Source organism: Propithecus coquereli, unplaced genomic scaffold, assembly GCF_000956105.1.
Source record: "Propithecus coquereli isolate 6110/MARCELLA unplaced genomic scaffold, Pcoq_1.0 Scaffold232, whole genome shotgun sequence".
Lineage (NCBI taxonomy): Eukaryota > Metazoa > Chordata > Mammalia > Primates > Indriidae > Propithecus > Propithecus coquereli.
Genome location: NW_012147864.1, coordinates 4110088 through 4123883, shown reverse-complemented (window position 1 = coordinate 4123883; position 13796 = coordinate 4110088). Strand labels below are relative to the sequence as shown.

At 60.1% G+C, this 13796-nt stretch overlaps 2 protein-coding genes across 3 annotated transcripts in view; both read right to left on the bottom strand.

Moving 5' to 3' along the window:
• Positions 1–128: 128 nt before the first annotated feature.
• SCAMP4 (secretory carrier membrane protein 4) overlaps positions 129–13796 on the bottom strand; it is an 18440-nt gene continuing 4772 nt past the window's right edge. For both annotated transcript variants that reach the window (XM_012645457.1, XM_012645458.1), the window contains exons 2-7: positions 7714–7763; positions 6386–6514; positions 5837–5993; positions 4460–4561; positions 2998–3115; positions 129–1832 (exon numbers count right to left, since the gene is read on the bottom strand). In XM_012645457.1, the coding sequence (XP_012500911.1) occupies positions 1653–1832; positions 2998–3115; positions 4460–4561; positions 5837–5993; positions 6386–6514; positions 7714–7720 (693 nt within the window). In that variant the 5' untranslated portion in view covers positions 7721–7763 and the 3' untranslated portion in view covers positions 129–1652. The remainder of the gene's footprint in view (positions 1833–2997; positions 3116–4459; positions 4562–5836; positions 5994–6385; positions 6515–7713; positions 7764–13796) is intronic.
• ADAT3 (adenosine deaminase, tRNA-specific 3) lies at positions 9392–10813 on the bottom strand. The gene has a single exon (XM_012645456.1). The coding sequence runs from the start codon at positions 10811–10813 to the stop codon at positions 9713–9715; it is 1101 nt and encodes a 366-aa protein (XP_012500910.1). The 3' UTR covers positions 9392–9712.

Genomic DNA, 13796 nt, shown 5'->3' with positions numbered 1-13796 from the left:
GACTTGGGCCCAGGGACATAGGCTCACTCCAGCTCTACCCTGCAGGCAGCCGGGTGCGCTGGGACCCTTCCTCAGACGAGACAACGGGTACACACACAGGCTCACACACCACGGACTTGGCCCTGCACTCGGTCTGATGCAGAAATATTTATTTCCAGGTATGTTCATGTAACAAAAACCCCCACGTCGTTATAAGGGCAAAGCACAGCTGGGTGGGCGGGCACTGCCAGGTACCCTAAGGCCCCTGCACCTGCTGTTAGTAGCCCCGGGCGAGCTGACACTCAGCCTCGTGGCCAGCTGAGTGGGTGCCTCTTGGCAAGGGGTCGGCCAGAGGTGTAACCTGAGGACAGACGACCCAAGGCACAGATCTGTGGCCGCAGGGTTTCCTATCCTGGCTTCCTTCCCTCCCACCCCGGCACCGTGGCCACCTTTGGGCACCAAGGACGTTTGGCACAGCAGCCAAAGCAAATGAGCGTGGGGGGTGCATGGCAGGTGCTGGGAGGCCCCTGTCCTGCGGGGGGTGGTCGGGGGATAGGGGCAGCGGCCCAGGGTGCCCCAGGACATAGCTGGCGAGCAACAAAAGGTGACTCGGCAAAGGCTTCTTTTTGGCCTAACCCTTATCAAAGGTCCCGTGGAAATCCCCGAGATGTGTTTCAGCTCTTTCGAGTCGGACAAAACTGCCTCGAGGAGAGTTAGAAGGATTGAAGAAAACAATAGTGACGTTTGCTGAAATTCCTCGATAAGGCACAGGGATGTATCACATCTCAACTCCTCGGAAAAGGCCACTCTTGGGCTTTGTCTCCTGAGAAACCGTCTCTGCTTCCCGCAGACTGAGAAAAAGGTTCTTCAGCTCCGATGTCTCAACAGGAGCCTCCGGGTTCCAGCGTTACCCTCCTGTGCTGGGGACAGGCGGCCCCACGGGCTCTGCGGAGATGGTAACTGTTTTCCTCTGGGGTTGCTGGGTCTGGGGGAGCCTCTCTCCTCCACCATAGCAACTGGGTCCTGGATTTGGGGTGCAGGTGGGTCTTGCCCGAGGTCCCTGGCCAGGAGGGGGAAGGTGTCCCCACAATTACACCCTCAGGCAGGAGTGAAGGGAGAGCCTGGGGGCGCAGCACAGACCTCCGCCAGGCTGAGGGGGCGGGATCTGCCTCTGACCATCTGTGTGCTGGTCACCAAGGGCCGTCAGATGCAGGACGATGGGGACTTGGGAGATGACAAAAATATCGAAGACCGGGCTGTACATCAAGCCCCTCCGTCGCCCCAGGGGAAAGAAAGCCTGGCGCTGTGAGGCCACCTCCTGGGTCAGGGCTGCTGCCCTGGTCACAGGGCGCAGGGCAGGGGGTGTGAGATGGAGCCGAGGCCAGGCTGCTCTGCCTTCTCCCCGGGGGCTCCAGCGGGTCACGCCTCTGTGACCAGGAGAGACAGGGCTGTGGGCTGCCTTGAGGGGATGTCAAGGTGACATGTTTCCAGGATCCAGAGGGCGTCCTGCCAGGCAGTGCTTGCGAGGAGCCCTGCTTTGGGCGTGAGATGGACATGGGGTCTGTGGCCCCCGCTGGGGCCCTCCTGGGAGGGCTATGGGGACAGACACTTGGGCTCTCTGGACAAGGCAGTGGAGGGAGGCAGTGGGCAGCAGAAGGGCTGGCTGGCACTCTCTAGGGCCACTGGCTGCCACTGGCTGGGTAGCTGGGCACGGTGGGGTACTCAGGCAGGCTGTTCCCTGAAAAGTTGTTGTATTGGGCCTCCCTCGATGGCGGGTTCCGCCAAACACCCGTGTTCCACTCTGTCTGCGCCTTCTGGAAACTTCCGCCACCCCCTCGGTAGATCCTGTGCACCTGCAGGGAAGGACAGGGAGTTGGGGACAGAAAGTCAGTGCACCGCGTGCACAGATGCGCTCTCAAGCGAGGCTTGTCTTCTTTCTCGTATCCGCCCGTAAACAGCCTCTCCTGGGATCACGGCCACACTGACTTCTTCACTAGCCGCCTGCAGCTGCTTCATGCCACGAGGACAGAGCAGTCGGCTCCGCCTAAGGTGACACTCCCATCCCCCTGCTGCCACGATGCACCAGGGCCACAGGACACCCTTCCAAGTGCCACATACGTGGCCGTACTGCGACATTTCCGTATCAATAAACACCCGTTTTTGACGTATAGGGTAGTGTGGGTTGTTTTATACGGAGTCACAGGGCAAAGCCATGTATTACGCAAATGAAACTATCTGGTGGAAAGATGCGACCTCGGCCTACGTCGTCAGCCATCGCAACATTCCCAAATCACAGAAAATGACAGGGACGTTATAAAAATAAGAAATGAAAATGCAGCTACAACCAGAGTGAGCTCCTGTCCGTCGGTGGGTGGCAGCGCCGTCGACTGCGCGTCAGTCCAACGCGTGCGACGGTACCAGTGGAAGGAACGGTGCAGGGAAAGTGAAGCCGTCTGAGACCAGCGGCCTTGAGGGAGGAGGGCCCCCAAGTGTCGAGGACACCGACGCCTGCTGCTCCCAAACCCATCCCAGAGAGTCTCTGCGGAAACTTGAGAGAACGCAGAGGACCCAAAATCATGGACTCGGGGCCCCTGCCCGGAGCTCTGACCCCTGCCTGCTTTCGTGGAAGGGGCTGGTCCTGCCCGGGAATTTGGGAGCCTCTTTTCCCGCTGAGCAGGGTCCATACCACCCCTCCTTTGGCACCACTGGTGATTGTCACGTGGCCAGAGCTGGGCCTCAGCTGCTGCGCTTGAACTGGTCCTACGACATGGTCTATGCCCACCCTGCTGTCCTCTGCAGTGTGGAATCTCAGGCACGGGCCAGGTGGGACGGGGCTGCATGACCAGCCCCCATGAACACCTGGGTGGGTGGTGGCTTCCCGGTGACTCCATAGGGAGAGGGTTCCGGATGCTGGGCCTGGTCTCCCCATCAGGCTCATCCACCTGAAATGCTCAGGGGTGACAAGACGCTTGGAGAGAAGGGGCCGAGGGCTGGATGTCCTGGGACCTGCAGACTCACCTTCACAATCATGATGGCCATCATAGCAGCAGACAGGGAGAACATGATGGCCGGAAGCAGCATGACCACGGCAGCCCCCACGCTGGTCTGGAAGAAGCCAATCGCTGCCAACCAACCACTGCAGGGGACGAGAAGAAGTGTGGGTGTCCGCATGCCCGCCAGATAAGGACCCACTGCCCTTCCTATGTAAAGAGTACCAACAAATCAACAAGAAAAAGGTAAAAAATGCTCACAGAAATGGGCAGTTCACACAGGATGGCCAAGTGACCAGTAAGCACACCACGATGCCCCACCAAGGACGTGCGAGACAGAGCAAGGTCTCATTTTCCTGATATCGCACCAGCGTTGAGTGTGCGGGGGACAGAGACATGAGTGCCACCCTGATCGTCACCCTTTGTGAAGGGCAATGGGGCCTCAGCTATGGAAAGACTTAAACGCTCACTCCTTTACCCCACACGTCTACTTCTAAGAATTTATCCTACAGCGACTGTTTGTATGATGAAAATCTGGGGAAAACCCAAACCCCCATTGGCCGAGAACACACGTGTAAATGCTGCTGCACCCACACGGTGGGATGCTTAGCAGAGATTTAAAATAAGAGGGGAAAACAACGTTGCATATCACTAATCAGCAAGATGCTACAAAACCCGTGGCCTGCAGCCCACATCCCAGGAATGCCTACATGGGCATCCTGCTCACCTCTGGGGCAGGAGGTAAGCGGAAAGTATGGTCTTTTTGAGATTTTTTTTTTTTTCCTAAACAGATGATAAGGCCAGGTGCAGTGGCTCATGCCTGTAATCCCAGCACTTTTGGAGGCTGAAGCTGGAGGATCACTTGAGGCTGGGAGTCTGAGACCAGCCTGAGCAACAGAGCAAGACCCCACATCTACAAAAAATATTTTTTAAAAATTAGCCAGGCCCATGGTGGTGCCTGTAGTCCCAGCTACTCAGAAGGCTGAGGCAGGAGGATCGCTTGAGCCCAGGATTAGAGGCTGCAGTGAGCTGTGATGACACCACTGCACTCCAGCCTGGGTAACAGAAAGAGACCGTCTCAAAAAAAATAAGTAAATAAAAATAAATAAAACACATTGGTTGGACGGTATGAACACTTCTGAGTGCCTGGCAATACTAGAGAACTGTTGTTAACTGATCTCAGGTGCGATGTGCATTTTTATACATCTTCAAGTCCTTCTCCTTCAGAGACCCATGTGGAAACGTCGGTTGCCTGGAGTTTGCTCCTAGTTTCCTGGCTGGGGCACGAGTGACACTTGGGAACAAGCCCAGCTGGTGCGGGACACAGGTGCTCAGTGGAGCCCTCGCTGCCCGGGTGTGAGCTCGGCGCCCCCATTGCTGGGAAAGCGTCTTTCCAAACTGGAGCCATAACACACTGGCAGCCTTGCCAGTTTCCCGCCAGGCTCTCATTCCGACAAGTAGCATGTGCCACGCCACGGACAAAGGCTCACCATGCGCCCCATCCCGAGAAGCCGATGGCCTGGATGACGGTCAGGACAAACTGTGCTCCAAAGATGAAGAAAAACGCCATGAAGTTAAAGGAGCTGTCGGCCCTGCAGAGGGATGGAAAACAAGACTGTAACCATGGCCTGGAGAGGCTGGGGCAGAGACAGCAGGGGGTGCTCACTCTCTCAGATACGAAAAATGCACGAACTCTTCAAACTGGGCTCTAACCACAAAGGGCCAAAACTGCTCCTCTGAGAAGATACGGCAGCCCGACCTGGTCTCCGCGGTAAAGAACTTAAGAGGTTCCCCACATCTAACATGGCAATGGGGGCGGTCCTCACCAGGCAGCTGCCAGTTCTGGAGAAGGGACGGCAGGCTCTGGGGAAGGCAGGGAAGCTTTTGGCAGCTCAGGCTGCTCCCAGGCTCTCCCCAAAGCCAGCCATGCCCCTGCCCACGTGTTCACAGCTGCCCCAAGCCGGCCCTCAGCGTCAGCCCCTTCCAACAAATGCCAGCCCAGGTCTCAGTCCCATCTTCAAGGGGAGCCTCAGGTACCCTTTCTGACCCACTCTGGGAGTCTGGGATTCAGGATCATCTGGGTGGACAAGACACAAACCTGAGTGGCGAGGGGGGCACAGGCCAGCTGGGGGCAAACGTCTGTGGCAGCTCTATGCACAACAGCCAAAGGTGGGAACAGACGAGTGGATCAACACAATGTGATCCACCCATATGTGGAGTATCAGCCACAAAAAGGGACAAGGCTCTGACACAGGCCACAGGGTGGATGGACCTTGAGGACACGGTGCTCAGTGAGAGATGCCAGACACAGAAGGACACACAGTGTGAGACTCCGTTTACGTGAAATGTCCAGAACAGGCAGAGCCACAGACATGGATTCGTGGGGGCCAGGGGAGGGGATGGGGAGTGACTGCTGAGGGGTATGGGCTTCCTTTGGGGTGATGGAATGTTCTGGAACTAGGTAGTAGTGATGATTGCACGGCATTGTGAATACATGAATACATTAAAAACCACTAGACCATAGTTTGAAACCACTTTAAGTAGGTGAACTGTGTGATATGTGAAGTCTTTAGATCAAGTTATTAAAAAGCAGCACAAATCAGGCAGCAGCTGGGCCTGGCGCAGGGGCCACAGTCAGCTAACGGGATGCAAACTGCTGCCAACAAGCGTAGACCAGGACAGCCCAGGCAAGCTGGGGCCCAGGTGCCCTGTGGTAGGCGAGGGAAGCCGGGACAGAAACCAGAAGGTGCACGGTGGGTGTCTTGGCCAGACATCAGCATCAGGTACTTCCACAGACTGCGGCGGGTGCAGGTGCTACAGGAACTGCAGGCACCGCTGGACCCCTCGCCCCCACGGCTCTGACTTACCGGAAGGCCTTGTAGGCAGGTCGGAACCAGCACACATAACCGCAGGGCGTGAAGAGCAGCAGCCACAGGAAGGCCAGGCCGAAGTTGGCTCCTGAGCCCCCGCCGATCCACCAGGCAAGGCAGGCAACCAGGTTGACCCCAAGGGTGGCGCAGTAAACTGTACGGTAGGCGGATGGCTGAGCTGGGATCGGGGCGTCTGCCCCCAGCCTCACCACGCACGTCACGGGTGCTGGCTTCAGTCACCGCAGGGCCCAGAGACGGGCTCAGGGCGGACAGCAGGTGTCTGCCCGGGCGCTGCGTCCCAAACACTGCTCCCCCCTCGGGAGGGCTGCGCTGGCCAGGCCCCAGCCTGCTGCGCCCACCACCCCACGCTGCCCAGCAGGCTGCAAGCGCAGGTTCCCACAGCCCTGTCACGGGAGCTCCAGTGCTGCCCTCTGGCTCACGACTCCCCCCGGCCCCGGGCGCTTGTGTCAGAACCAGACCAGGCTGGGGTCTTAGCAGGGTCCCGCCTCCTGCCCACCCAAGCGCCCAGCAGGAGCTGCGGCTCACACATCCACAGCCGGTAGATCCTCTTCACCAGGACCTGGTGCTCGATGGGGATCTCGTCGGAGAAGTTCTGGTAGAAGCAGGGCTTCAGCGGGATGAACCGCGGCAGCGGGGGGAAGTTGTTCTCCTTTTCTGCAGGACAGGGAACACCACGGACAGAGCTGACTGCGGTCTGCTCAAAGGTGCCCCCAAGGACCCCTCATCCCAGGACGTGTGCGCAGGCCACTTCACGTGGCAGAAGGATGGGAGGTCACCCTGGATGACCTGGGGGCCCAGTGTCAGCACAGGGTCCTCCCACGAGGTGGCAGGAGGGTCGGAGGCAGAGAGACTGGAAGACGCTGCGCTGCTGGCTCTGAAGGGGGAGGAAGGGCCTCGAGCCGCTAGACGCTGGGAAAGGCAGGAGACGAGTTCTCCCCTGGAGCCCCCAGGAGGGACCGGCCTTGCCACACCTTGATTTTAGGACTTCTGCCCTCCTAAATGGTCAGATAACACGTTTTGTTGTTTTAAGCCATCAGGTGTATGATGATTTCTTACAATAGCCACAGGAAAGTAACACACAGACTCAGTAGGCAGAGTCTGAACGCTATTAATATCTGTGACTCCGTGGAGGGTTCTAGCAAGTTTCCTGTGGCTTCCATAACATGGTCCCATCTGCAAAGGCCCTATGTCCAAACAAGGTCCCGCTCCCAGGTTCCGGGGGTCACGACGTGGACACGGCCTTTGGTGGGCACACGACTCTGCCCACAGTGGAAAGCCCCTGAGGCGCCCTAGCTCAGTCGGCACTGCCTCAGGATGCGGTCCCTGAGCACCTGCCAGGGCCAGGCAGTGAGCAAGACAGCTGAAGACCCCGTCCTCAAGGGGCTGCCGTCTGGAGAGACAAGCAGTAAATGCAGGGAGTGAGTGATGGCTCAGAGAGCAAGAGGGTGCAAGAGCTATAAATAAAGAGAATGGCCGGGCGGGGGTGCCGGGGCTGTGTGTGCCTCGAGGGCCACAGGGGTGGTGAGGCCAGGGCTGGGGCAGCTGCTGAGGAGCCTCTGCTGCCCCCGGGGCCCTGCATCCCCTCCAAGGCCCACCTCATTCTACTAGCACCTCGCCCCTGCTTCCCAGCGAGAGAACGCCGGCGAACCCGTGGCTCTTCCCCACTGGCCTCCTGGCCTCACCGGCGTGAAGCCAGCTATGCCAAACTGTGCCACCCCAGGTGGCAAAAGGCAGAAGGCCCAGGAAGGAGGGCGTGTGGGATCTGCTAGGGTCTCCCTCCCTGCTGGGAATACTTCCAGGGGAAAGAGAGAAGACCCCACAGTGCCGGGGCCTCCAGCAGAGGCAGGACTGACCTGGCATTTCTGCTTTGGCTGACCCGGCCGGGGCTGAAGCCTGCAGCCACCTGAAAGGAAGACAGTGACAGTGAAGGAGAGGCCAGCGCAGTGCTCACACCCGTGACCCCAGCGCTTGGGAGGCTGAGGCAGGAGATGACTTAAAGCCAGGAGTTCAAGATTTGAGCCTGGACTGGGCAACACAGTGAGACCCCATCCCTACAAAAAGGAGAAAAATTAGCCAGGTGTGGTGGTGCACACTTATAGTCCCAGCTACTTGGGAGGCTGAGGCAGGAGGATTGCTTGACCCCAGGAGTTGGAGGCCGCAGTGAGCTATGATGACACCACTGCACTGCAGCCTGGGGGGACTCCCCTTAGCCGAGCGGTGACCCAATACCCAGCTGCAGGCCACAGCAGCCCAGGTGGGGGTGCTAACTACCAGGCTACCCACTGTGACGGAAAAGCCCCTAACAGCCCGATGCTCTGGGCTCTCACCAGAAACGCCAGCCCAGCTCAGCTTCAGGCTCAGATGGCACCACAGGTGATGTGTGATAGCAGTCAGTGGTCACTTCCCCTCAGAATCTGAGGGCACCATCAGTGCTGGCAATAGGGCCGTGCCGCAGCTCCCTCCCACCCACTGCCCTCTGTCTCGAGGCTGCTCCCACTCCAACTTCTAGCTCCAGGTGCCAACGACTGCTGTGAGGCACAACTTCCCAGCGAGTGACCCAGAACCAGGTTCAAGCTCATTGCTGTGTGACCACAGCAAGTGACAACACCTCTCTGGGCCACAGTTCTCACCTGTGAGCCCTGTAGGGCCATGGACTCCATCACAATCCAAGACACACGAGCCCTCCTGAGGGAACCCCATGAACTAACGCCACCCAGGTCACCTCGGACGTGCAAAACTCAGAGGGTCCAGCTGGTTTTGGGGGGCGTGGTGGGTGGACCTGCCACCTCAGGGAGCAGCTCAGTGCCCCCCCACTGGCCAGCAGGGTCTGACTAGTCCCCAGAGCTTGGCCAGGAGCAGGTGTGAAGCCGGACACGGGGCAGGACCTGCCTCTTCCCAGTCCAGTGAGGAAGTGCCTGAAACGCTGAGCTCCCAGGGCCACCCCAGCCAGGCGAGGTGACGCTGGCTGGGCAGGCTCCCCAGAGCCTGGGAAGAAGCATCCCACCGCCCGCTCGCTCCCTCCTCCCTGGCCGCTGCCCAACGCCTCTGTGGCTCCCACCCACCCCAGGGACCCTCTGCCCAGCCTGGAACCCAGCCCCAGTGTCCTGTGTGCTGCACAGGCTCCCAGGCAGAACCCCTCCTGTCTCCCCTGCCCCTCCCGGCCTGGGGGCTCAGGGCAGCCATGCCGTGGGGCCATGCAGCACCCCAGTGGTCAGGCAATGGGCACTTGCCGGATGGACCCAAGGGCCCTGCTCGGAGTCCCCCACAAACCACCACTTCCAGGCCTAACCACCTTGTCACCAATTCATGTTGGTCCCGGCCCCAAGGGAACCTTCAGGTCAGCTGGCTGCAGCCAGACTGGACCACACCCCAGTGTCCGGGTGCACATGGGCCAGGCACAGCAGGCTCACTGGAATCTTCCAGACTCCACCACCTGGGCGAGCCCGAGCTCGGACAGCACTCAGCTCAGAGGTGCCCTCCCCTTCACAAGCCCCCCGGCCACTGGCACACCGTACCCACCCCGGGACCCACTGCCAGGGCCCCACACCTCTGTCCACAGACACCCCCTTGGTTTTTGGTAGTTTATTTTCACAGGTCAAAGCTATCTGCTCACAAGTGACACAAAAGAGACACAACTGTAGCCGAGGGCTCAGGGGCTGGACCCGCCGTGGTCAGTGTGGGGAAAGCGCGTTCCAGACAGGCGGGGAGCCCAGGCACTCCTCGTGACGGGGCCAGAGGGTGTGCACAGCGCAGGCGGCGAGTGTCCTTACAATCCACAGACAGGAGCTCGGGCCCCATGGCAGCCCAGAGGATGGCCAGCAGGGAATGTTCCAGAAGCAGGAAGGCATTGGCCTATGTGTCGGGGTCCAGCTGGCGGCACTGGTCCTCCAGCACGCCGTGGAACACCTGGAAGCGGTGGTTGAGGTCGGGCTGCGTGTGGATGCGGAAGCGGGTGCCCAGGGCGCCATCGGGCGAGGGCGCCCCGTAGAAGACCCGCAGGATGCGGGAGTGCACCAGGGCCATGGCGCACATGGCGCAGGGCTCTCGGGTGACGTAGAGGTCGTAGCCAGTGCACACATAGGGGAGGCTGCCGTCGTCCTCGTCCAGCTTGCGCACGGTGCCCACCCGCACAGCCTGCGAGGCAGCCACTGGCGTGAAAGAGCAGGCAGGGAAGGGCCTGAAGTCGTAGGTGCCCCGGCCCTGGCCTCGGGCCACGAGGTCCACGCACACCATGACAGCGTGCAGCAGGGGGCTGGCCGCGCGGCTGCAGTCATGGCCCGTGGCCAGCACACGGCCTGAAACCGGGTCCACCACCACGGCCCCCACAGCCCTCAGGCCCTGGGCAGCCGCCCGCCGCGCAGCCTGCACAGCCCGCTCCATGTGGCTCTGCATGGCGGCCCGCTCCTGCGCTGAGAAAAGCCTTCCAGCCAGGGCACTCGTGACCTGCTTGTCCTCGTGGAAGGACGTGGGCCAGTGGGCCCGAGCCTTCTCGAACTGGCCCCGGGTCAGAGGCGGCCGGGCAGGCACGGGCACCAGGAAGGGCTGTCCCAGGCCGCAGGGGTCGACGGCCGGCCACGGGAGGAGCTCGGCCAGCGAGCGCGTGCCTGTGGCCGGACCCGCCAGGCACAGCAGCAGCTCCAGTGCGTGGGGGCCGCTGGTGTCCCGGCTGGGCCGCACCCGCTTGAGGTGAGGCTGGGCGGGAAGCGGGTAGACGGCTGACACCTCCTTGAGGAGGCGCGAGGTCTGGCGTTTGTCCAGGACGGGCGCGGCATAGGCCAGCACCAGCTCCACGTCCCCCGACTGCTGCTCCGACAGGACGGGGAGGGCTTGCCACGGCGCCGGCTCACGCTCCGGGCTCCCAGCCTTCTCGTGCTCTCGCTGCTCTGCAACACCCTGGGCGGGCTCCATCCTCGGCGGGCTGACTGTGGGAGAGAGATCGGAGCACAGCACCATCTGTCAGTGGCGGGAGGCTGGGTGGGCCGGGTCTGTCCCAGCAGAACGTGGCTCCTGAGGCTGAGCGTGCTGCATCTGGGGCTCGTGTGAGCTCCAGCCCAGGTGAACTGCATCACTGGCCACTCTCTCTTGTCCAGCTAGCTCCTGGGCTGCACGGAGTTTGAACTGTCATTGGTTCTCAAAACGAAGATGTAATTCACCATAAGATGTGTCATTTTTAAGTGTGCAGTTCAATGGCTCTTAGTACGCTTGAAGCTGTGCAACCACCACCATCAAATTCCAGAATATCTTCGTCACCTCCAAGACAAGACTCATGTCACCCCCCACACACACCCCAGCCCCAGGCAACCACTGATATGCACCTCTGGAGTCAGAGATCGGAAGCATGAGCTGCTGACACGCCGCCGCTGGTTTCAAGATGAAAGGGCCATGTGGCAAGAAATTGAGGGGGGCCATGGCCACCAAGGCTCTAGGGACCTCAGTCTCGTGGCAGCAGGGAATTGCATTCTGCCCAGAGCCCGCATGAGTGAGAAGTGGATCCCTCCCCAGTCGAGCCTCCGGATGAGAATGCAGCCCGGGCCCACTCCTGGCTCCCAGAGGACCCAACCACGCCACATCCTGGCCTGACCTACAGAGCCATGAGCTGGAGGCAGGGTTCCCTGGCTCTCGGCTAGATTTGTGATAGTTTGCTATGTGGCGACAGAAAACACACAGACAAGGTCTGGGGGACAAGGGGCCACCTGTCAGGACCGCACGCAGCCCAGCGTTAATGCTGAATGTCCATCCGAGGTTGCTTCTGTGAAAGGCTCCCCAGCCTGACCTGCAAAGGCTGCACGGAAGGCCACACAGCACAAGCCTGGCGCACAGCTTGTCCTCAACAGGCCCTGGCTGCCTGGCAGGGCCTCGCCTCCCCAAGGGTCCCCACCTCCTCGGTCACAGCAGAGGCCCCTGAGGAAATGGGGCTACTGGGAGGTGGGCCCAGGCCTGAGGGCAGCTGCTAGGAGCTGAGGGAGCACCCCAGTGGGCTAGCATCCGAACACGGCCTTCTGTTGACATGCCCTGCCTGTGAAGCACTGTGCCAAGCACCTACTCCTGAGACCTCATGGCCAGCGGGGTTACTATCCCCATCCCACAAAGGAGAAAAGTGAGGTCCTGCAGTCACCTGCAGGAGGAGAGCCTTCCCTCAGGGACAGAGCACAGGGGCAGAGAGGCAGGTGCCTGGGACAGCAAGCCTGTGGAGACAGGCAGCCTTGCAGGAGGCCTCAGACAGGGACCCTGGAGCACAGCACTTCTGGCCCCCTCATCTACACCATTGCCCCCTTCCTGCCGCGCGAAAGCCGCCACTCAGCTGGTCAGGCACTCCCCACCGGCCTGTCTTGGCGTGCCCCCCAACAAGGTGGAACCTGAGGACATGGCCACGGCTGGGACGGCCACACCAGCCACCCCCCACTGAGAGAACAGACCTCGCAGGGCTGTGTCCCCATCTGAGGAGCTGGGCACAGGGACCGCCTCAGACAGGACAGGCTCCGGCCTCAACTGTGCAAACGATGGGAGCCACCCTGTGAGTCGCCAAGCCTGCAGGTGGTCTTGGGACCCCCCCACATACTGTCCATGTGACATGAAAACACCATGAGCTCACCCCCACAGGCACTTGGTAGCACAGGAGAGTGGAGGCAGACATTCTGCCACGGCTGGACCTGGGGCCAGACTGGCCTCAGGTAAGGACCCTTGAGACACAGGCTGCAGCAGCCGCCACAGCCCAGGAAGGAGAGAAAATGAAAACGTCCTTCTAGGATGCTCCCGGCCCAGCCACCCTAGGGCTCTGCATTATTTTAGGCTGAAAGAGACTCCAACCAGCTCAGTTGACGTCAACACGTAAAAAATCAAGAAGTGAGAGAACAGAAAGAAGGAACCCGGGTAGAAAACGCCGCAGGCCAAGGCAGCCTCAGCGCTCCATCTGGGGACGCTGGAGCTGGGCCACCGCTGTCTGCTCATCTCTGGCCCACCTGCCCACGGCATCCAGACGCAGGGACAAGAATGGAAGCAGCCAGGATAGGAGACACAGCAGGGCCCCACCCCACCCCTGCAGAGATAGGCACAGCCCTGGCCAGAGTGGGCACTCCCAGCCAGGCGGAAGCACCGCCTCCACCCAGGGCCTCCTATCCGACCCTCATCACCATCACGCCACGAGGTGGGGTCGGGAAAGGACAGCCGCGGGCCTCTCGCAGCCTTTTCCTTCATGGCTCCGTCCCGTTTCCTGAGGGCTCCGTGCCGGCCGAGCACAGGGCAGGGGCACTATGGTTGGGGAAATAACTCAGCACGGCGCACGGGCGGCTGCATGGCCGGAATGTGTGTCCCCCCCAAAATCACGTTGACATCCTGACCCTCAAGGCAGTGGTATTAGGAAGTGGGGTCTTTGGGAGGTGACCATGTCAAGGGGTGGCACCTGGCGATGGGCTTAGTGACCTGGCTGCAGAGAGCTGGCTGGCCCCTTCTTCTAGGTGAGGACACAGTGAGAGGGAACCGTCCGTGAACGAGAGAGCCCTTGCCGGACGGACACTGGATCTGCTGGCGCCCTGATTTGGGAATTCCACCCTACAGAACTGGGAGGAACAAATCTCTGTCATTTATAAGCCACCTGGTTCATGGTATTTTACGCAAACAAACTAAAACAACGGACGCCCAAGGAGATTCTCTCCCAGGAAGGTTCACACTGCTCACTCGTATACGTAAGTCACGTTTTCTTTCTTTTTCATTACAAAAGAGATAACGTGGGCAATTTAGGGAGAAACAGAAAAATTACAGATTGGTCTCCCTGTGGCGGCACACGCCTGTAGTCCCAGCTACTGGGGCAGCTGAGGTAGGAGGATGACTTGAGCCCAGGAGTTTGAGTCCAGCCTGGGCAACATAGCAAGACCCCATCTCTAAGAAACTAAATAAATAAATAAATAAAATTTATCCCTACGTGGCTCACACTGTATTT

Coding starts and splice junctions, on each gene's coding strand:
- ADAT3 (XM_012645456.1), bottom strand. CDS start 10,813: ATGGTGCTGTGCTCCGATCTCTCTCCCACAGTCAGCCCGCCGAGGATG.